This window comes from Dermochelys coriacea, chromosome 25 (genome assembly GCF_009764565.3).
Source record: "Dermochelys coriacea isolate rDerCor1 chromosome 25, rDerCor1.pri.v4, whole genome shotgun sequence".
Classification (NCBI taxonomy): domain Eukaryota; kingdom Metazoa; phylum Chordata; order Testudines; family Dermochelyidae; genus Dermochelys; species Dermochelys coriacea.
The window spans coordinates 8,965,714-8,988,504 of record NC_050092.1 but is presented as its reverse complement, the minus strand read 5'-3'; the positions used below and the strand labels follow the sequence as shown (position 1 = coordinate 8,988,504).

The 22,791-nt window shown below is 48.9% G+C and overlaps 1 protein-coding gene across 32 annotated transcripts in view; it reads left to right on the top strand.

Annotated features, from left to right (window-relative positions):
• Nucleotides 1-22,791, top strand: part of PTPRS (protein tyrosine phosphatase receptor type S) — a 251,694-nt gene that overhangs the window by 223,342 nt on the left and 5,561 nt on the right. For 20 of the 32 annotated variants that reach the window (XM_043502577.1, XM_043502564.1, XM_038383790.2 and 17 more), the window contains 11 exons: nucleotides 355-467; nucleotides 3,426-3,473; nucleotides 7,525-7,622; nucleotides 10,446-10,569; nucleotides 14,248-14,423; nucleotides 15,048-15,167; nucleotides 15,297-15,451; nucleotides 19,403-19,688; nucleotides 20,739-20,917; nucleotides 22,002-22,128; nucleotides 22,251-22,376. In XM_043502577.1, the coding sequence (XP_043358512.1) occupies nucleotides 355-467; nucleotides 3,426-3,473; nucleotides 7,525-7,622; nucleotides 10,446-10,569; nucleotides 14,248-14,423; nucleotides 15,048-15,167; nucleotides 15,297-15,451; nucleotides 19,403-19,688; nucleotides 20,739-20,917; nucleotides 22,002-22,128; nucleotides 22,251-22,376 (1,552 nt within the window). The remainder of the gene's footprint in view (nucleotides 1-354; nucleotides 468-3,425; nucleotides 3,474-7,524; nucleotides 7,623-10,445; nucleotides 10,570-14,247; nucleotides 14,424-15,047; nucleotides 15,168-15,296; nucleotides 15,452-19,402; nucleotides 19,689-20,738; nucleotides 20,918-22,001; nucleotides 22,129-22,250; nucleotides 22,377-22,791) is intronic. The other 12 variants (XM_038383799.2, XM_043502578.1, XM_043502574.1 and 9 more) reach the window with 1 other exon arrangement.

The window sequence follows — 22,791 nt, the reverse complement described above, 5'->3', positions numbered from 1 at the left end:
CCGCTCATGTGGGGTTTAAGGTAAAGCCCCCTGACATACAAAAGCCTGTCAGGTGCCTTTGCGGCCGTATCCCTCGAAGTATGATGGAGTAGCTTCCAGGACGTTGCTATTGGCTTAAAGGGTCATTGGGAGAACGCCACTGAGTGCCACATGAGTGAAAGTTGCATTCTTTGTGCCTTGCACCCATTTTCTGAGCCAGTAGGTCATTCAGGACATAGCTACATTTGGCTCAGCCTCGCTTGAGAGTGGCACCCACTTACACCAGGTCCGTACTCGGTTGCTGGCCTGCCCGAGTCAGTTGGAAATGCAGAAAGGGCCCCAAACCAACAGGCTTTCTACTTTGGTTTTTAAAAGCAAACGGAAAGACTCCGAGCCGCGGACCAAATGTCTCCTGAACAACGCTGAGATCACTCCTCACCACCCCAAGGACCCGGTGGAGATGAGACGCATCAACTTCCAGACTCCAGGTAACTGGCTGCAAACCAGCCTCTCTCCCTAGGAAAGAGAAAAGGAGTGACTGCTCTTCCCCCAGTCCCTTCCTGCCTGCATTAAGGCTGTTGCAATGCTGTCTCTGCTGCAATCCAACTCTAGCCAAATACATAATGGAGAAATCTCTTGAGCCCTGTCTACGCTAAGCGAGAGTGCTGCAAGAAATCCATGCTTGGAGCCCTCTGAGGTGGCAGCATCTTGTGTCTCCGCACAACAGCCACTCCAGCCATTGTGAATGGGTTGTACCAGAAGGCTGCAATGGCTAGAACTACTGTAGCTGTGGTCCAACTGGACTGGTGCAGCCTGGGTTAGATAGGCAGCCATAAGCATTGGAGCTGCCCCGACTCAGCCAGTCCTCCTGACTCAATCTCATAGTGCGGTTCCTCAGATTTGGAAATTACCCAAGGGCCTCAGGGATGGGAGCTACAGGATTCCCAGAATGCACTGGTGCAAGGACATCTGTAACGGGCACTGTGTGCTGATGCCCCAAAATAGTTCTTCCGAAACAGCTCTGTCGTGCGGACACATGAATCCGTCACAAGGAGAAGCAAGACAAGCAGTTGTTCGTGCAAGCAAATGCCCAGACAGCATTTTCTCGCTTAGTGTAGACACCCTCTTAGGCAGTCCTGCTGGTCTTCTTCCCCAGCTAGTAAAACACTTACCCACTTTGCAGAGAGGCACCAGGCACTCTCCTTTCTACACCTATGGGCCTCCGTACACGTGCATGGGTCAGCTGCCTGCATGGCAACTCTGCAAGCCTCCACCAACATGCATCCAGCACGGGCACTTCCCCACATAGAGGGACACCTGCACTGCTGCACAGAGCGATGCCTACAGGCTGGCCCGCTGCGCGGCTGGTGGGTCCCCAGAGCAGGAGGAGTTGGAAAGGAATTTGTTGTGCTATTGGGGCTGGTTGTCGTTTTTGCTGTTTTGTGCTCGTTAGTAATGTTTCTGCAGCTCCCCCCTGCCCATCTCTGTCCTTGGGATTGCTTCAGCTTTCTTGGGGGTTGGGGGGAGCTGGGAAGTTGGTAGCTAATCAGAGGTCAAGGATTGCTGCTGAGCACTAGGGCAATGCTCAGTTCAGATTCCCACAGCGAGGAGATGGGAGCCACCTTCCCCAGGGTCAGTCCCAGCAGCCCAAGCTTTATGGCTGGGTAAGGGCTGAATCTCCTTAGGTAGCAAAGGCAACGGGTTCAAAGCAGCCCCTGAGGACTGAACACACAGGAAGATTCAGCAGCAGCCAGAGTTGTCATGAACTCTGGTCCATACTCTGCTCTGTTCCACTAGTGTCAATCCAAAGTAACTGGAACGGAATCAGTGGAGTTACTCTGGATTTACAGGTTTCAGAGGTGTTAGTCTGTATTTGCAAAAAGAAAAGGAGTACTTGTGGCTTAAAGACTTAAAGACTAACAAATTTATTTGAGCATAAGCTTTTGTGAGCTACAGCTTATGCTCAAATAAATTTGTTAGTTTCTAAGGTGCCACAAGTACTCCTTTTCTTTCTGGATTTACAGCAGTTCAGCTGAGAGCACAATGGGTCCCAGGCTGGTACTGCTCCTTACTGCTGCCTCTCTGCTGGTTCATGGAGTCCAGCGTACCCTTGCAGTCCTCCTGCAGCCTGAATCCCAGAGGTGGGGATGGTGCCCAGTGTTGCTTGGAGAGCTTGGGTTATTGCAGCTCTGTCTGACCTTCCACCCTTCATAGAAGCAGTTTCCCAGAGGAGCTCCAGCTGCAACTGGCAGCAATTCACGTTACGTTAAAGGAACCGTTTCCAAGTGCCCACTGGGGAAACGTGCTTTATGACGGGTGCAAATGGGATGCTCCACAGAGCAGCTCCTGTTTTGCAGGGAGGGCGAATTCATCCCTGGTGTAACTCCATTCATACCAGTGCCTCTACCCCAGGGAAGAATGAAGCTGAAGCAAAAGGGGGCTGGAGTTTGCACATCTGGGCATTGAGCTTAGGGTGCCCACTTCCCCAGGCATTCTGGCACCTAGGTATCGATTGGCGCATCCACAGCTAGGCTCCATCTGCCAGCAGAGGCCAGCACGTGAGAGAAGTACTCCAGATGGGAGTCATTTCCATCTCAGCCCTAGCCAGCAAGCTCAGAAGAAGCTAGTCAGTCTCAGTGTAATAGCTGATGTATTCTTTATTGGGAGACTCTTTCCTGCCCTTGCAGAGGGATGGCTTGATCAGAAAGCCGCTTTCCATCTCGGACTGTTGTAGGCCAGCAAATCAGTTCCCTGTTGGCCAGTGCAGGATTGGTCTCTAGTGTGTCCTTCAGGGAAGTGTGCAATGTAGTTTTAAATGGCCCTGGCCATAGAATCGTAGGACTGGAAGGATCTCAGTAGGTCATCTAGTCTAGTTCCCTGCACTCAGGGCCGGTGATGCTTCCAGCTTCCCTTGGGGAACCATTGCACAAAGAGAGTTCGGCGGTGGTGACTTTATCTTAATACTTACCTGATAATCCAGGCGGGGATTTTCAAAGAAGCCTAAATGAGTCACGCACCCAGCTCCCACTGAATTTCCGTGGGAGGTGGGTTCCCCTTTGAATATGCCAGCCTGCAGTGTGTCGATGGTGAGGAGAGATCCATGGCTCAGGTTGCAGGTGGGAGACTCTCTGGGTACATGTAGCCACTAAAATAAAATCTAGTCTGGCACAAAGACCGGCTCTTGCCCTGTTCTCTGTAAAGGCTCCCTGTGATCCAGAGAATCTTCATTCTGTCCCCAGTAGCAAATGAGGGGATGGGGGGTACACACACGGGGTTGGGGGAAATAAAGCACTTTTCAGTGGCCCTGCCCCTTCCGAATCAGCACAAAAAATTAACTTTTCATTTCCTCTTAAATTTATGTTGCTTTTTCCGTTTGATTAGCATGAAATTTAAAAAAAAGAAAAAAAGTGTATTTTTATTTATTTATTTTTTACTGTTTTCTGCAGATTCTGGTCTGAGCAGCCCTCTCAGTGACCCTGAGTTTGACTTTGAAAGTTAGTTCCTGTGTGTTTTTGTTCCTGTTGGTTTACATTTTTTTCCCCTTTTGTTGGTTTGTTTCTTTTGTCGTTTTTTCTTTTGTTTTTTGTTTTGTTTTTTTTCCCTGTTTTTCACTGAACTCTGTGTGTTCCTGTGGCGCTCGCCATCTCATCCCTCTCCTGTGCCATTTGTTTGTCTGACCGCGCTTCCAGTTTTACAGTACCAAATGCAGGCCTTGTCAAAGTGACAGTAGTGGCGACAGTAACATAGGGACGGAGTTCCTAGTGGTTAACTTAAGAGACACTGTCCGTCCCTCTGTCTGTCTCATTCTCTTTCAGGAGAAAAATCTGGGTTTCAAGGCTCCCATGTTAAAGGTGTTTCAAGTCTGAACTTAGAACAGTCCTCAAAAGCTTGGCTAAATGTGCATCATTCTGATCTGTGGGAGAAAGCAGCTCTATGTACACTGGTCTGCGTGTGTGTTTGTTGCTCCGTTGTATGGGTAAAGGGAAGACTGTAGCCAAAGACCATACTCCTCCGCTCTCCTTTTTCACAAAAAGCACCATCCAACTGCAGGGAGTTTGCTAAGATAAACAAGCTGTGGCCTGCACCAGATGTTCGGGTGATATTTCTGCGGAGTTGGCTGGTACACAGAGAGTAGAGTGATAAGATTAGAGAAGCTCAAATGATTGAAATGCGAGATGAGACCTGCTCTAAGACTTTGACCAGGTAGAAGCTGGGATCCAGGCTCCTAAGTCCTTTTGGCATGTTAAGTGGTTATTTACCCCTTGGCTAGGTGCTTCCAACACACACTGACTTCAGTAGGAGCTGCAGATGCAGCTCTAAAGCCTTTGCTTGGATGATGGGGTTGGAACAGGGCTCTAGACAATTTAGTCCATTGTTGGCACTGAGCTGAAAGGACCCTCTCCTCTCCGTACAGGGGTGGTCCCAGATGAACCCATCTGTGCTCCTCTGCGAAATGACATTACCAGCTGCTTGCTTAATCCAAACCCATATCTTACCTCTCCCCCTCGACACAGTGCATTTCAGGATCTTACGGGAAACCCTGATGTGCCTGGCAGCCTGGCCAGGAAAGTGTTTACTCATTTCAGAGAATTCCAGCCTATTTTCCTTATAAAGAACCCTCGGAATTGATCTGACATGGGGATGTCTGTCCTAAGAGACCAGGAGAGAAGCCAGTTCCCAGGCTCTCTCAGCTGTTGGTTTACGAATGTGGGGGGTGGGCAGGGACACGCTGATGCAGGGAGCCTGAGATGTCTGAGGTTGGATAAAGGCTGAGGCTTTTCGCTGGAACTCTGACAAAGGAAACATCTCCTGAAATCCATTAAAGGAGAATGTGACTTCCGTGGTGCAGATCTTCGATGGGGCCTTTCCCATCATCCTCTGTGTGATGGGATGGACAGAGACCTCGTACTGGGACTAACTAGCCTGTGACCCTCTGGTTTTCTTGCTTTTTTTTTTTTTTGCTCCTGTTATTTTTTTTTAACCTGTATATTTATTGTTTGGGATTTAATTTACGACTCTGTTTCTAATTGCACTTCAGCTAATAATCTGTAGCTCCTCCCAGCAGAGTCAGATTCAGATGGTGGCAGCTGGCCCATATGCTGGCTGCCTGCCTTGCTGCCTTCCGCCGCAGGTGGGAGGAAGTCAGCGGGAGGAGTAATGTGTACAGATCTGGAAACAATTTATTATGTTGCCAATGATGGTTCTGAATAGGGCTCAATTTGCTCTAATGATCAAGGGAAGTTTCTGGCCCTCTGCAGCACCTACCTCTTACTCTCAGATAGGGCAGAAGGAGAAAGTGAGGGTTCTGCGCTGAATGTTTATTATAATGTTAGCATAGTGAGTCACTTCTTCTATGCATGGAGAGGCCGACACTTGGCCAAAAGGGTCCCAAAGCTCTTTATGAGCTAGATGTAGATGAATGAAACACTTCACTTCCATCACTGAAACACAGCTGTCTCTGGGGTGGAACGCGGGAGACTCTCGTCTGAGGTCAGCAAGAGGTGTGTAGAGAATCAGGCAAACTAGAAACCCACTGGCTATGACCCCTTCCTTCCACGAGCCGGGAGAAACGTTCTAACCTGACCCGGTTGGGCCTGACTGGTCCAGCTTACCTTCTATTATATCTTTTGCCTCCTGGTTTTATTTATGTTTTTTATCCTGCGTGTCTCCATTTTCTGCCTGGGTGTCCAATTCCGGAAGGGATGATTAGTTAGTTTGGGAATAAAGGCGTCTGACTCGGGACACCGATCTTGGGCCAAGCCTTCTTCTGTCTGTGGTGAGCCCAATCTGTGGCCTTGGGAGTGAAAAACACACTGTAAAACTGAGGATTGTCATGCTTGCTTTGCCATCTCTGTGCTGAGTTTTCAGAGTAACTGACCATGCTGCTGCCGCCGCTACTTACTTTGTCACACACGCCACCAACGGGGCTCGAAATTCTCCATGGCTCCCACCTCTCCTACTCCCCTTTCCATTCGGGGCGGGGGGCAATGCGGTGGCTTCTCAAAAGGTTGCCCGTGTCTTGGCTGGCAGGCAGCGGAGTGGAGATGCTGCTGGAACGAGGGCCCAGATCTTCTCAGGTGTTTATTTGCCTCATTCCCATTGCAATCAGTGGAAGTTAGGTGCCTCAATACCTTTGTTGTGTCTCAGCCAGGGTGATTTGATACAGATGAGCAGAGCATGAAAAGCTTTTCCACGCAGGTTTCTATTTGAGCGCTTGAGAGTAAGGGATGGGTGGTGGGAGGCCCCATTGCGTGAACTTGACTTCACACGCCCCCAACCACCTTTTCCGCTGTCCCTTCTCCAGTCATCCTAGCTACAAATCTTAAAGCAGGATGCACAGATTAGTATGATTTTCAGTCCAGTTCCTGACCAAGCCCTGCCATCAATCTCATTAGTCCGCTGTGACAACCTCCTTCAGACCCAAACGTCATAGAAAAGGTGCAGCGTGATCCCTTTTCATGGCTCTTGCCAGACACATCCATGTTGACGCAGAGGGAGCTCCCTTTGCATTCAGAGACCCATGCCATCCAGAACTCAGCGCAGTGGGGCTTAGGGATGCTCTGGCAAACCGCTGATGAGGTGCCAAGTTTGGAGAGGGCAAGGGGCATCCTCCTTTTGTCCTGGAAGGTGAAACGCGCCCCTTTCTGGTGCCACTTCGATCAGAGTGTGGCATCACCGGAACAGGCCCATGGAGTCTGTCTACAGTGGTGGCCTTTGTCCCTGCAGGATCGTTCAAGGGCTGGTCAAGGGACCCAGAGGAAAGAGCAGTGGGAAGAGTTGGCCACTGGCCAGGCATGCTGTGGAATGAGCCTCTTCACAGTGATGCGCTGAACATGTGCTTGGCATTTTGGTGGGGAGAGGAGCGGCGTTCCCAGAATGATGTAACATTTCCTTTATGCTGGACAGGAAGGCTCCGGATTAAGGGCATTTGACCCAGCCCTGGGGTGTTTGCGTGGAGCCCTAGGCCAATATGCTCCCCAGTGAGCTTTAGAGGGGTTTATTATCACACGCAGAGCCACAACAACAACTTTGAAAAGCCTCCTCAACTCTCTCCCATCTGCACTCCCCTCCCCACCCACCCATTATCATCGGTCAGCAAGAATTCTGCCCCGTCCCTGTCTTTGAGTCAGTGTTTGTTTACGACCATGCTGAGTGCTGTGACATTTGCTGCGTAGGTTTCCTTTGGCAGAGTTTGCTCGTTTCAAGTCCACTCCTGGAATCGCTAACAAGCATCTGCTCTTTGGATTTGTTTTTTCCCTTTTTATTTTCTTTTGGTAAATGTTGAGAATGGGGCCATCACTGGGGAAAGCTCTCATTTTCCTTTTTACTTCCAAGGACACAATTTCGAGCCCTGAATCGTCTCTCTTCTAACCTCCCTCCTTTCATTGCAGATCTCACATTGTAATTTTTTTCTTGTTTTTATTTTTTCCCCTATAAAATATGCAACATTGACAATTGGTGGTGGGTGGTTTTTTTTGTTTTGTTTTTTGTTTTGTTTTTTTTAATTAAATGAGATTTCTTTTCTCCCGCTGTCTTTTCTGCTAGGTATGCTCAACCACCCACCAATCCCCATCTCCGAGCTGGCAGAACACACGGAGCATCTCAAAGCCAACGACAACTTGAAATTATCCCAAGAGTATGAGGTACGGGCAACAAAGGGCACGCTGGGTGGGCCCTCAGAAGCATGGGCCGAGGAAATCCACCCAGACCCCAATCCAGCAATGCAATTAGGCACAGGCTTAATTTTGTGGACATATGTATTCAAGTTGCAGTCAGTGACCTGCTCAAGTGCTCTGCTGGACTGGGCTGCAGAGAGCAAACCGTGTAATGTAGACAAATTCATGTGCAGTATTTGGATTGCAAGATCTTTGGGGCAGGGAGCAACATTTTCGTCTGTGTTTGAACAGTGCCTTGCACAATTGGTCTTGGTCTGTAACTGGGGCTCCCAAGAGCGCATCCTGAGGAGTTTTCAAATACCTATGGAGACCTACAGGTTGTAGGAAAATCTGTGAGCCTCAGCCAGCTCTCCTGAAGCAAGGGGAATTAGGCGTCCATTGCTAATAGCACAGAGGACTGTCTATTGCTCTCCTTCATATCACTGATAGCTCTGTGTCCCAGTATGGGCAGTTACTAACAGGGCCCTTGGAGAGAATAGGATAAATAAAACCCCAGACCTCAGTCACTACTCCAGTTTGCATTTTGATTCGCCCACATCCAAGAAGCTCCCATTTCCGTTCTCTGCAAAAATGCTCTGGCGCCGTGCACTCAAGTGTTAGCCAAAGCCAATTGGTAGCTCGAATGTCACTGGAAGCAAGTTTCAGAGGTGTGTGTTTGCCCATAAAACTAGGTTCGCGCAGTGTTGGTTAGTGAGTTAAATCCCGGCACCAAGTGCAGATGTCACAATCGATTGTCCCAGCTTACTCCAGGACTGAAGTTACATAAATTGCAAACTGACCAGACGATTAAATTATTTGTTCATAATACGTGCTGGTCGTTGCTAGGCAAATGATTAAATTCTAGACTGTCTGGCTCATAAACAGAAAGGAAGGGGTGATTGGTTGTGAGTTTTATCACTTAGCTCTTCTGACGCATATCAGTGATGCTCTATAGACAGCTCCCCGCCGTAGGAGGTGTGTTGGGGGAAGATCCTTTGGCTCTATTGGGGTCTTTCACCCCCATCTCAGAGTTTGGGGGGTGCATGGAAGCCAGAAGCCCGTTAATATGCTCTATTCAGATTTCAAAGTCTAATTTGCATAATGTAATCTCCCAAGTGCCCTGGCTTAGTTCCAGCAAAACCTCCCCTAGTTGGGGAGCCAGCACTAAACAAACAACACTAATGAAATGAAAGCGAGGCAAGATTAGAGGGATCGAGAGCAAACAGACACATTACAACAGTATAAATACCCATTAGTTAGAAATGCTCTGCAGCAAGAGAGTGAGAGGATGTTAGTGTCTTGCGGTTTTGTACCAGCTTTTCCACCACCTCTCAGCTGCATGGCTTATAACATACATGCCAAGAGCACCAGATCTAAGCCATGCCAGAGGAGAATGGAAACCGTGGAGGTTAGGGTGCCAAGTGGAGAGCAAGGGAACTCGCAATTGCCTGTGGGTGCACAGCAAGGGTCCAGAGCCCATGCTCGTGGGAACTGGAGGCTACTGGTCCAAACAGCGCATGCATGATGTATGCCTGTCCCCACAAAATCCTGACCCCCTAGGAGGGGCACAGGCAGGCTGTGAAGTGAACAGCAGGGAGTACTGTGGAATGTGCCACTGCCAAGCTCCAACTGGAGGACACCCCCACCCAACCTCAGACTCCAAAATGATGGTGGAATTAAGTCCGAATTTTATTTAATTCTCTGGGTGAGGATTTAGAGGTAAACATAATTAACCTAATTTCCATATCTGGGACAGCTGGACTTAAAAAACCACCAACCTTGGCATAAATCATTGGGACAGGCGGGGAGAAGATTTATCTCTCCAATGTATTCCACTGTTCCCCCCTTTATCCTTCCAGAAAAGAGCTGCTGTTGATTCAGTGTCTTAGGACCAGATTCCTTAAACCTTGTCTGACCTGGGAGAGGCACCACTTCTTCTCTTGCCAAATGAGCACATGCCAACTGTTACAGGGTCAAGCCCTCCCAGGTCTTCTTGTCCATTACTTTGCTCATGCAAAAATGTTCCCTGCTCTTCAATGCGCCGTCCAGTTTTCAAATATCCCAAACAATGCTGCTTCCACCACTTTTCTTGGAACAGGACAGTTCCCTTCCCACTGTCGAATACCCCTCACTGATAAGGAAGGGTTTCCCTGATATTTACCTTAATTTTTCCCTCTCTTACTTTTATTCCATTATGCTTTGTTATAATCCCTTGTCCCATCCCATCTGGTACTGGTAGAGTTAAGTCTCTCTTTTTAATAATTTCTTAGCTAAAATATATAGATTTTGCTTTTCCGTTTATTCCTCATAAATCCATCCCTTTGGTGTCCCCCCCGGTTATATCTGTTGCTCTTGTCCCAGCTCTTTCCCAGTTGTCAATCTATTTTTGGTAATACGGTGCCCATAAGGGAAAGCCAGAATAATAATTCTAGGCACTGTTGTACCACAGCGGCATGGAGAGGAAGTGTTTTTGCCTACCTGCTCCTTGACTTGATGCCTCTATATGTGCAGTCTCAAATTGCATTGGGCTTGTGTTTTGTTTGCATTGTAATGGAAAATATCCCAAGTGCCCCTGGGGCATGTTACAGAAAAGGAGATGGGGGGCAGTCCCACTGTGTCACCGTGATGATACTGAAAGCAGTGAGGGGAGGGTCAGTTACTGTTCCTGGGGGTGAAGGATGGAGAGCAGCATTCCATTCTTTGGCTAGAGCTGCAGAGCCCAGACTCAACCCGCAGCAGCAGGATGCGCAGAGCTGACCCCCCACGGCTCCTCCTTTCTGACGACATTTTTCTCTTTCCTGATTCTTCCAGTCCATTGACCCTGGCCAGCAATTCACATGGGAGCACTCAAACCTTGAAGTGAACAAGCCCAAAAACCGCTACGCTAATGTGATCGCCTATGACCATTCCCGCGTCATCCTGCTGCCCATTGAAGGTAACTGTGGTGATCTCTACTCCTGGGTGTTACTGGTAGCCTGTGGTTTTTTCAGGGGAACGCAGGGCACTGTGGTCCACAGTGTCCCATGATACTGCTCTCTGCTCTGTGTCCTCTCACCAGGTCCCTGGCAGGGTCCTGTCATGAGAATACATTCTGATCTTGGTCACACTCCCTGCATCCTTAGTTTCAAAGGAGCATTTATTTAGAAGCTGTGTTTCCTTTACTTGAAGGTTAGCCTGATCTAGCTCCCAGCTGGATGTACTCCCAAGTAACGGGAAGAATCCAGACCATATACTGGTTGGGGGAAACCCGAGGATGGGTGGTGGTGGTGCTTTCAGAATCAGTGGCAGGCTTGGAGTGACCTTTTGACACTAGCGGTGCTGGGTCTGCTCCTCGTCGAATATTCAAGGCAAAACTGGAAGCCTCCCTCAAAAAACCCTTTCCACTAAAGTGCTAATTAGCAGTAACATGTGGCTTCATGTCCTCCAGGCCCTTTCCTAAGCAGTTCCCTGAATTGACATGTGGACTGAGGTAGTCAGAAGACTTGCAATAAACTGTGCAGCTCCTGGCTCTCAACACAACCACCAATTTGCAAACTGGGATGAGAGATGCTCTTGTGGAGAAAAAAGCTGTTGCTCTAATAGAGTCCCTGCAGTTGGGCTCCCTTGGATGGCTGCCACTGATGTGACGTTCTGCTCTAAAGCCTCTCACCCTCGTGTCTTGTCAGGGGATGTGCCGTTCATGGTTGGCCTTCTTCAGTCAAGAACTGTCCATCTAGGCACCAAGAGCAGGCCTGGGACAAGTTCTAGTGACCCCCCCTCCCCCCCAGCTGGTGTTAAAAGTTAGTGGAGAAATTCTAGGGATAAGGTGAATGGCTAGAATCAGTCCCTTTCCAAAAATAATTCCAGGGGAGTGGCATTTCCATTTCTGAGGGAACCATGATAATGGAGATCTGCCAAGAAACCAGCATCGATTTGGATCAGCCCTGGCTGTTGCTGAAGGAGGATTTCTAGCATTTCTCATTACGAAGATGACTGTGTCTCAGCTTGTTTTCCGTCTGAAACTAATATTGCATGAGCCATTTAAATTGTAGAGTTAGGCTTTCAAAAGTCACATTGTCGTATTCACTGGAAGAGAGAGAGAGAATTCCTGATATTTTCAGCCAACACCTGGCTTGCAGCAGGGAACAGTCTGACTCTGCCCAAAGCCCAGGGAGCGTCTGATGCCAGCACAGGTGCAGGCTTTAGTTATGTTTAGTGTTCAAACTGCTAAAAGGTGCTGCCTTGACAGCCCTATGGTCTAGACCAACCTGTTTATCGCTGTGGGCCAGTATACAGCCCACAGTGTGTTATCTGGGCTGCAGGTTGAGAACAACAGAGCCCTCCCCCCCCACCCTACAGACTCCTATGCCCATCCACAGAGTGGTGCCAGGAGTGGACCCCAGGTGCGGGGCTGTGGGGCAGCCCCTACCCTGACCCCACCACACGGCAGCCCCGAGCCTGGACCCCACTGGGCAGCGGGGCCTCCGGACCCTGCCACACCAGGCGATGGGGCAGCTCGCACCCCCGACCCCGCGGGCCCAGCGGCCTTTGGGCCACGGATTGAGTACCATGGGTCTAGGCACTTCTGTCTATCTCCAGAACAGATACAGCACCGGCAGTGGTGGAGCAAGCTTCTCTCCTGCTCAGCCAACATGCTGCAACCCTGGCAAGATGGGGCGTTCTGTCTTCATGGCTCCGTTGGGGCTTGGCACCTCTGCCAACGAAGTGGTGTGGGGTTGTGCATGCTACGAATGGGACTAGGTCCCAAGTTGTCTTACACAGGCACTGAAGAGCCACCAGATGGTAACTGTTTCCAGTCATGTGCTTCCCCTAGTAATCCAGACACTGCACTCCCAGCAAGGCCATCCAGTGAGCGGCTGGAGAATGTTAAGCTCTGTGCTTGAGTGTTGCGTGTTCTTCTTCTTCTTCCATTCCACCCTCCACCCAGACAGCTCTGCGTTAGGCTGTGCATAGAAATGAGCCTGCAGCTGTGTCACACTGGGCAGTACCCAAAAGCACTGGGAGAGGAGGCATGTTTTGTTCCACCAGTTCCCAGTCAGCAGTTTTCTTCCTGTCTCATGCACCCATCATCCAGCTGTTTTCATGCCCTTAACTCAGGCTGGGCGGTAGAACAGAGGAGGAACTGGCAAGGCAGACAGGAGCAGATTTGCAACCCCACTTGAAGAATGGTCTGCACAGAGACTTACTGAAGCCAAAGTCCTTTCCTCTGCACTAGCTGGCAGGTTCCCTCCCAGCAGCCTGGAGTTGGGTGTTTGTTTTTTTTTAAAGTTCTTTAAATTCTGCTTTTGTCAAGTCTGCAGTGTGTCAGCTGTGCCCAGTGAAGAGGAGGCGGTAGTTTTCGTTCAACGACTTCTCTGCAACAAAGCCTGTTACGCAGCAAAACATCGCCCGAGCTCCCAGCCACCATTTCAAATGACACAGCCGGCCCAAGGGGGCAGCGGGAGATTAATTCCAGAAGCTCAGCCTTTGTTGACGCTCCTGCTGCTGCTACGCAACTGCTCTTCCACTTGGAATTTTTAAATTTTGGAGGAGGGAGGCCTCCAGAAATTCAATCAAAGGCTGTTTCCCCAAGCACCTGAAATTACCCACTGCCTTTGAAGACTGGCAGGCAATTCTGAGTGGGTTTAACGTCGCACATAAACCAGGCTAACCCTGTTGGCAGCAGCGGAAAAGAGGACGAGAAACCCATTCCCCACCCCCCCAAACTTGAATTCAGCATTTCCCTACCCTGGCAAATCTTAGGTTAACAAAAACCTGCTGATACTGCCAGCAGCTGTGTTTAAGGAGTTACGGGACAAATCTCCACACAGCAGTAGTCCTCTTTGCCGATCACAAGTGGATCTCTAACTCTGACCTGTAAGACAGACATGTGGCATGGTCCATTTTAAGTAAAATGTGGCTCTCTTCCTGCGGTGCATCCTGCTTTTCACCACCCACCTAAAAACGCTTCACCAAAGACTCAGGCAGGCAGCTATAAATCGGTGTGAACGAAAAAACATCCCCAAAATCACAGCTCATGCTTTACAGCAAGTTACTGTCTGTAATTTCCAAGCCACCTACTTCCTCTGCAGACCCCAGCCCTGTTTTGCATGCCTCATCCAGTCACTGTGGAGATGGGCTCATCCACAAATGATCCAGGGAGTCCTGACTCTCTGCTTCAGAAACCCATGCCGTAGAAGCATGTATGCGGCGTCAACCCAACCCGCTGGGGTGGGACTCTTCTATGAACTGTGCGTCTCATTAACCAGATGCATATTTGGCCCCAGAAGATTGTAAGCCCTTAGTGCAGGGACTATCTTTTTGTTTGTGTTTGTGCAGCGCCTAGCACCATGACTCTGGTCCATGACTTCAGCTCCTAGGTGCTAGTGCAGTATAAATAAGATACGCCAGGCTTAGTATTTGATATCCCCCCTCCCAGCCTCCTCCAAAAGTAGCTGTCTAGTGGAGATGTCCTTTGCCAGATCCTCAGCTGAGGTAACTTGGTTGCTGATTTACCCCAGCTGGAGAACTCACCCGCTATCTCCGATAAGGAATTCAAGCTGCTTCAAAACTCCCCCCCCCCCCCCGCCCCGTAAGGTGAAATCAACTGACTCTCTTTGCCACTTCAATGCAGGGATTGTGGGCAGTGACTACATTAACGCCAACTACATCGATGGCTACCGAAAGCAGAATGCCTACATTGCCACCCAGGGCCCTCTGCCGGAGACCTTTGGAGACTTCTGGCGGATGGTGTGGGAGCAGCGCTCAGCTACTGTTGTGATGATGACAAAGCTTGAGGAGAAATCTCGGGTGAGAAACTTTGGCAAGATGGCTGGCTAGTCGTGATCTGGGGAGGTGCTGTGGAGGGGGAGAGGTGGAGACCCCAAGGGAGGTGCATGTGGAGAGGTGGGGAGCAGCAATCTCTCTGATCTGCAGCCCTCATCTGCTCCTTTGGGAGATTTCTACCTGCCTTGCTGGCCCCCTGCAAGAACTGGTTCGTTGTGAAAATACTGTCCACCTGGGAAGTCTTAGATCCTTTCACTGCTCTAAGGGAAGAGGGAACATGCTCTGAGCCTGGCCCCATGTTAGATCCAGTGGCAAGGTTAGAGTCCTTTTATCTTGTGTAATATTCTTCCGAGTGTTCTGCCATTCAGAATCATTCTAATTCATCAGGCATCAGACCACCAATGTGCCTCAACGCTCCAGCTCTGTGAGCAGAAGCAGCGCTTGATGCACAAAGGACATAGAACTGAATCTGTGGGGTCTCTCCCTATTCTGACGCGTCAGCAAGCAGTACTTCTTACTGTTTCGCTCTCCCTTGCCAGGGGCCCATCTTTAATTTCCGTGGCTTGAAGGCTGTAGTGAGCATCCCATGCTACATACTGTGCTCTTTGGACTGTGTTCCCAAACTCATCGGTGACTTTTGTTTTCTAGATCAAGTGTGACCAATACTGGCCAGGCCGGGGCACGGAGACCTATGGGATGATCCAAGTGACCTTACTAGACACTATTGAATTGGCCACGTTCTGTGTTCGGACATTCTCCCTTCACAAGGTGACATTTCTCTCCGATGCCACGTCTCTCTCTCTGTTGTCCCATTCCTACGTTCTGTAACTTGCCATGTGCGTCTCATGGCCCTTGCTTAGCTCACACGTTATTCTTGATTCCTCTGCCACTCTGCAGAATGGCTCCAGTGAGAAGAGAGAGGTGCGCCAATTCCAGTTCACAGCATGGCCTGATCATGGCGTCCCTGAGTACCCCACCCCATTCCTGGCTTTCCTGAGACGGGTCAAAACCTGCAACCCTCCTGATGCTGGCCCGATTGTAGTGCACTGCAGGTACTGACCCACTTATTACCAGAACCACAGCCTTCCCCTACATGGAGCCCCTGCTTGAGGGGGGAAACACATTGCCAAGCGAATCCCTTTTTCAGTGGGGCATGCAAACACCTTCCTGTCACAGCTTCCAGCACGCAGGAGCTGTCTCTTCTCAGGCTCCTGTGCAGCATGAGGAGGATTCTCCCGTTTGGTTTCTATTCAGAGCAGCATTTTCTGAACTGAGTGGGGCTGGAGTTGGCATGATTTAGTTGGCATCTTTGATAAGGCCTCATTGCCAGAGTGCTATCCAGTAATGTGTGGCCTTTGAGGAGCTTGCAGCTCGTTTCGGTCACGGTGGGGATGGACGAAAGATGAAATGGGGCTTAGGAAGCAGCATCACCATGTGAAGGACGAGAGGCAGAGTTGTCCAAGGGAGAGAGAGCTAACAGCATCTTGAAAGAGCTTTGAGAGCTGTAGGCTTTCTGAGAGCAGAGCGGTGAAATCCCCCTGGGCAGGTAGCATTCCCTAATTGAATTTACCATCCAATGAGGAACGCTTGCAGACTCAGCTCAGACAAATCTCTCTTCTCCCTCAGGAGAAATCTGGAGGGGCCTGCAGGTCACTCAGTGCTGGGGAAAGTAACGTGAATTTTACAGGCAATTGGGGACTCTAATCCTGCCTCTCCTGGAGGATACAGTTTAAACAGTCTTTGTAACTGGGCAACTTATCACTAACCCTGAAGATGACAATTATCATGTGCCTCTCGAAAAATGAATAAAAAGGGCCATCAGCGGGCGACTTACCTTGACCAGATCTCTGATTGGCTGCTCCCTTCTTGCCAAAGCTCCAGCAACCTGCTTGGTTCAGGTGGTATGCAGTCTAATTAATGGAGATCCATGAGTTTTTTTATGAAAAGAGGGACCGCCTTTGAATAGGAGGAGGAAACCCTTTATTTCTAGCTGCAAGTGTTTAGACCTGCAGGGCCCTGCTGATTCATAAATGCCTTCGCATGCAAGTCTGATGTTCCCCAAATGTTTTTGTGCATTGAGGTAAAAGGGTGACGCATGTTGTTCATTACAGCATCAGTCGTTTCCAAGCTTCCTAAAGATCTGAGTGATTAAACATGCTTTTGAAGCCCTTAGATCATGCCAGCTCTTTGTTCAGGCCTGGAACCCCCTACCAAGAATGATCATAATTGTGTCTGACGGGAGATCTCCTGTCATGGTGATGTTGCAAATGAAGAGGCATAAGAAACGAGGCTGATCAGTATCTGGGAAGGACACACGCATTGGCAGACACGACTTTTCATCTTGTGCCCTCAAGTGACATAGGATCTAACTTTCTGAAGTTCTTGCTAAATTGGGCTCAGACTCGGAGCAGATCTCTTCAGAGTGGGAGCTCTCTGGGGCAGGGACTGTGTATTTTTTTGTGGACTGGATTGCGCTGAACTTGCTGTTGGGGCCAGTAAAGAGGTGAAGTGACCTTTCTGTTTTTCAGTTCTTAGCTGTGGCCACCTCTTTCTCTAATACACTGACAGACTGTTAGCACACACCTGTAGCTCAAAGAAACACCTTTCTGGGTTTCGAGACTCTCTATTTTAATGGAATTTCCCCACCTCTTTGATAGGGTTTAATTCTTGTGTTCTCTTTCTTCCTAACCTTTCTCCTTCATGTTTCAGAACCGGTGCCTACAAAAACCAGTGTGTATGTTGCGTCTGTAAAACATGGTCATGCTCTGTACTGTTCTAGGGCCTTTCACTGGATAATCCCAAATCTCTTTATAAAGATTAAGGCTGCACCTTCAGTGCTGTAAATTGGTGTCACTTCATTGACTTCAGCAGAGCTACATTGATTTATAGCAGCTGAGGGTCTGTCCCTAAAACACCCTGGTGACGCAGGGAGGTGGTGTTTTCCCTTGTTTGCAAAAAAAAAAAAAAAAAAAAAAGAGGGAAAGTGGCTGGATCAAGTTTCTCTCCCCTGCCAGTGCCAGACATTTTTCTAGTGCTTTGTCCTATCTAGTTTTAAGTGAATGAAACAATAGGCCTTCCACCACTCTTGTGGAAGGCTATTTCACTGCCTGATAGACTCAACATAAGAAAGCTTTTCTGGAGATTTTACACCTAGATCCTTTTTTTTAATTCATCCTGTTACTTGTAGTTCTAGCCCTTTGTTCCACTTCAAATAATTCTCTCCTCTACGTATTCTTACCATTCAGATATTTATGACTAGCATCAGGTCCCCTTCACAGCCCACAGCTTCCACATAACCCAACTGTAAACCCCCATCCTTCCTGCCAGCCCCTTTCTCATTTTGCTTGCTTTACTCTGAATTCTTTGCTATTGTGAGGCCTAGAATTAAACGTAACATTACAGGTGTGTTCTTGCAGGGGTTACTGTTCCCCAGTTTCTCATGGATGGGACATCTAGGTGTATGTAGCCCAATATCTTACTGGGTTTCATGCTACCATGCCACAACTGGAAATTGGTGTCAAGTTTGCCATCCACTGTCACCCCTAGGTCACTCTTGGCATTACTGCTTTCCAATATCTCCCAGGGTTGAAGCTGGGGCTGAGATTATTTCCTACTAGGTCTATTAACTTGAGTGTTTGCCAAGTTGAGCTTCATTTGGTTACTTTTCTGCCCATAGTTCTAACCTGTCCACAGGTAGGTCCTTTGTGTATTTGTCCTCACTGGTGTTTGCAACGCCTTCTGAATCAGTCTCATCTGTGAATTTATTGACAATGGTGTTTGCCCTGCCCCTCTGATCATTAATGAAAATGATACTAAGAGCTTGTCTTCACTGGCAATTTACAGCGCTGCAACTTTCTCACTCAAGAGGTGTGAAAAAACACCCCCATGAGCGCAGCAAGTTGCAGCGCTGTAAAGCACCAATGTAGACAGTGCCCCAGTGCTGGGAGCCGTGCCTCTCGTGGAGGCGGGTTTTTTAGAGCGCTGGGAGAGCTCTCCCCCAGCGCTCTGCCGCGACCACACAAGTCACGTTAAAGCGCTGCCTTGGCAGTGCTTTAGCGTTGCCAGTGTAGACTAGCCCTAAAGAAAATCTAACTTCACACCAGTTTCTGGAGCACCCCACTAGGCACCTCCCAGCAGCTCGATACATTGTGATTTACCATTATCTGGTGTTTGCAGTCCTTTTAGCCATGGGAATGTTTGCCTCCAAGACAATCTGAATCAATTCTGAGTATGGTTTTGTGAGTCTTTGTCTCATGCTTTACTAAAATCAGGATATTACATCTCCAGTGCTTCTATTCATCCATTCATTTTGTAACTGTCAACAAATCATGCCAGGCAAACTTGATTACTTTTTATTCATAAAGCCATACTGCTTATGGCTCAGAATTCCATTATCCTAGATGGCTACAAATCATTTCCTCTCAATACCTGCTCAGTTAATGTACCAGAGTTGCAATTAAACTTAGCAGATAAGTGCCAATCCTTTTTTTGGAAACCAATGACACCTTTTACTTTTTTCCCCCATCACCGTTACACCACCAAATTGTCAGATGCTGCATTCTCAGCTGCTATGGCAATGGGTGATAGAAAAAATCCTGAGATTAAAAAACACTAAATTCTCCATATGTGGCTAAATCCTCTAACTAGCTTTTAAAATATCACCCAACTCCCATTGACATGAATGGGAGTTGTGTGGCCAGTCATTCAGCAAGTTCCCTTAATGCAACATAATGCATGAAATATCTAGCCCTGCTGATCTATGTTCTAGTCTGCCAGTAATTCATCCACCCTATATTCTTTGTCTGTATCTATATTTATAAGGTCTCTATTGCTTCCTACTTCTCTTTCATGCTCTTCACATATTGTCCCGTTGTCATTCATTGTTTACATCTGCTCACGATTGCTCGCTCCCACTAAGGAGCGGCCATCAAGGTAAATTTCTCAAGAGAAAGGCGGCACTGGGGTTTGGATTATGTTGCTTATTTTCCCACCTCTCCTTCCAGCGCGGGAGTTGGACGGACAGGCTGTTTCATCGTGATTGATGCCATGCTGGAGAGGATAAAGCATGAAAAGACAGTGGACATTTATGGGCACGTCACCCTCATGAGATCACAGCGGAACTACATGGTCCAGACAGAAGACCAGTACAGCTTTATACATGATGCCTTGCTGGAGGCCGTCGCTTGTGGTAACACAGAGGTCCCAGCCAGGAATCTCTACACTTACATCCAGAAACTGGCGCAGATAGAGGTGGGCGAGCACGTGACAGGCATGGAGCTGGAGTTCAAGGTAATGGCAGAACACTGAGATCTAGGCGTGCAGCGGGGGGGAGAACGGGGATAGGAAAGGTGCTGTTGGGCTCCCATCTGAACGGGGCCGTGCAGGAGACAGCCGGGCAATGCCATGGGCCCCGTCAATGTTGGGATCAGTGTTCGCATCGTGCTGATCAGCATGGTTCTACCTCGTTCAGTGTGATGGGGATGTTTCTGAGAACCATGTTGTAGTCACTTCCCTGAGGCGATCTGCAGCATAGACTATCACCAAGCATTATAACGCTGCTCTAACATGGGGGTTCCAGGGAGGGCAGAGCCCAGACAGCAGCCTGCCGTGTACCTGAAGTTGCTCTTTTAAGCGGGAGGATAATGGGGATAAACCAAAAACACTGGCACCTAAGGAACTTAATCGTAATAACCTTCTTCCATTGGAGAGTAAAGGCAGGGCAGGAAGGGAAGGTCTGTGCTTCTGACAGGAACTTTCTGCAGCTTAGACTCCAAGGATGACAGACGACTGGCCCTTTCGAGGGGGGGGAGGAATATTTTTGTGTTTCTACATTAAAGAAGTAATTACATTTCTGACTCCAGGGCTGCTGCAGTGGCTCCCAGGGGAAAGGCCAGCTGCTGCGGCGGCAAGACTTTAGTCCAGCTCTCTGAAATCCAGGTTGAATTTCCTCCCCGCCTCACATTTGGTTTTAATACTGTATTTCCAATGTGAAACAGTCAACAAATCACAACAAGGCTTTGCAATGGGGAAGGCCCTGATATCTCCGACACTTGGCTTCTGGAGTTGCCCCCCCTCACCCCCCCCAGTAATAAATGAAAGCCAGAACCACGCAGGGGAACTTGGAGGGGGAAAGAAATTCACCTGCCTTGGGGCTGCCTCAGTGGGTTGGCGTGAAGATGCTGCTGAACCATTTGTCTAAGATCAGACCCAGACCAATGGAAACTTTTGTCCTGCCCACCTAAATAAGCCAGGTAGTCCCAGGCATCTGAGCAATTCTCACCCTTTTCCGGGAGCTGAAATAACACCTGTTAGAACAAGTGTGTGTGTTTGTTCCTTCAGCGACTTGCCAACTCCAAAGCCCACACTTCCAGGTTCATAAGCGCCAACCTCCCGTGCAACAAATTCAAGAATCGCCTTGTCAACATCATGCCATACGAGACCACCCGCGTCTGTCTTCAGCCCATCAGGGGAGTGGAGGGGTCAGACTATATCAATGCCAGTTTTATCGATGGATACAGGTAAATGACAACACGTTGCAGCCTGCTGTTTTAACAGAGAGTAATTCAAGCTGATTTCCCTTTTTTGCAAGGTGCTCAGAGAAGTACAGTTTAAAGAGGTAGTGACAGAAAAGGGGAAGGAAGGCTGAATGGATTGATTTGCCAGCCTGGGTCAGAACATTGATTTATCGTTGGTCTGTTCTAATCCACACCTGATGCTTCAAAGGGACTTGAATCCCATCCACCCCCACACTGCCTCTTGTGCAATGCTGAACGTTTTACGGGGCAGATTCCTTCCTGACACTATGCTTGTGATCTGTTCGCAGATTGAAATACGGGGTAGGATTATCTTTTCCCCAGAGTATAACCTCAGCTGTTAATGGTCAGAACATTCTCTCTCCCTTTTTAAAAAACAACAACATCCAGCTGCCATGTTAGACTCAGAGTATCTTGGCTGGATGGATTTCACTATGGGGAATGTTTATGGAAGATCATTCCTGTCTCAGCCTCTCTTTAGCTGTTGGGACGTTGGGAAACAATCAGTGTTTTGCTGTTTTGGAGCCAGCGAGCAAAGCTGTAGTAGGACCCAAGCAGCAATGCTCGGAGACCTTCTGGCTGTGCAGGCCTGCCAGAGGCTGAATGCGGAGGAAGGGAGGGCACTGAGCCGCACCGGATGCAGTCAGGACTCTCCCTCCTTCGTGCCTCTGGGTGCACAGAGCAGGCATTGCACTGCCACGTGGACACTGGCCCTCCCCGGTTTTGCTCGGATAGCCCAAGCAGCAGACTGCCCTCTGGGTCCTGCACAGACGTGCAGGGGAGGGTGGCAAGTGTCATGCTGCAACCTCCTCCTGCATGACTAGTCAGGATTTAGCCCATAGTCACAGTCATTAGGGAAATCCCAGCCCAAGGCCTTTGAGTCACGGACCCCTATCCCAAGCCTGGGAGCTCTCCAAGGAGCTGCATTCCCATCTAGCTTATAAGGCCTTCCAAGTATCCGGACCCTTGTATCAGTTCTCATGCTGTCCCCCCAGTTGCTAAGCCCATCACCCCAGACCCTGGGCTAATAACTCATCACCTTGGGTGTGGGGTTTGTGCTTTTTTTCAGACAACAGAAAGCCTACATTGCCACTCAAGGGCCGCTGGCAGAGACCACTGAGGATTTCTGGCGGATGCTCTGGGAGAACAACTCCACCATCGTGGTGATGTTGACCAAGCTGCGAGAGATGGGTCGGGTAAGCATGGACCCATCGAAAGGGTGATTGAGGGCAAGGAGGGCAACACAGTTCAAAGCCCTACAGCAGCGAAAGGGGTTAACTGTGTTATCCTAACCTGGTGTCTTTTCTCCCCTCGGCAGGAAAAGTGCCATCAGTATTGGCCTGCTGAGCGGTCAGCACGGTACCAGTACTTCGTGGTGGATCCCATGGCTGAATACAACATGCCTCAGTATATCCTTCGAGAATTCAAGGTTACTGATGCCAGGGTGAGTGCTCGGTCTTCTCTCTTTTCTGGGCTTGGAAGTGTGAATTCTATATTCATGCCTTGACCATACAGTTCTCGCTTGGAGTCCGCACACAGAGACTATCCAGAGAACAGTCCCAGCACCGGATTTCCTATCTGGCAGAAATGGAGATTGGAAAACAGGCCATTGGGGTTCCATTCCCCTGCTATGAGGTCAGAATGTTAAATGAACAGAGAGGTTTTCAGAAGCTGTTGAAATCAGATGACTCTCTAGCTCCTATCTTCTGGGGCTCAGCATTGGTCATATTATATAGCTGTTCGCAAAGCTTCTCCTAAACCCCTGAGTCCACCAACATGTTAGCTCACACTGGGTCATTTCTTTGAATTCTTTTCTGAAGATTATTAAATTCTAGGGAGGCTTTGTAGCAACAACTTCA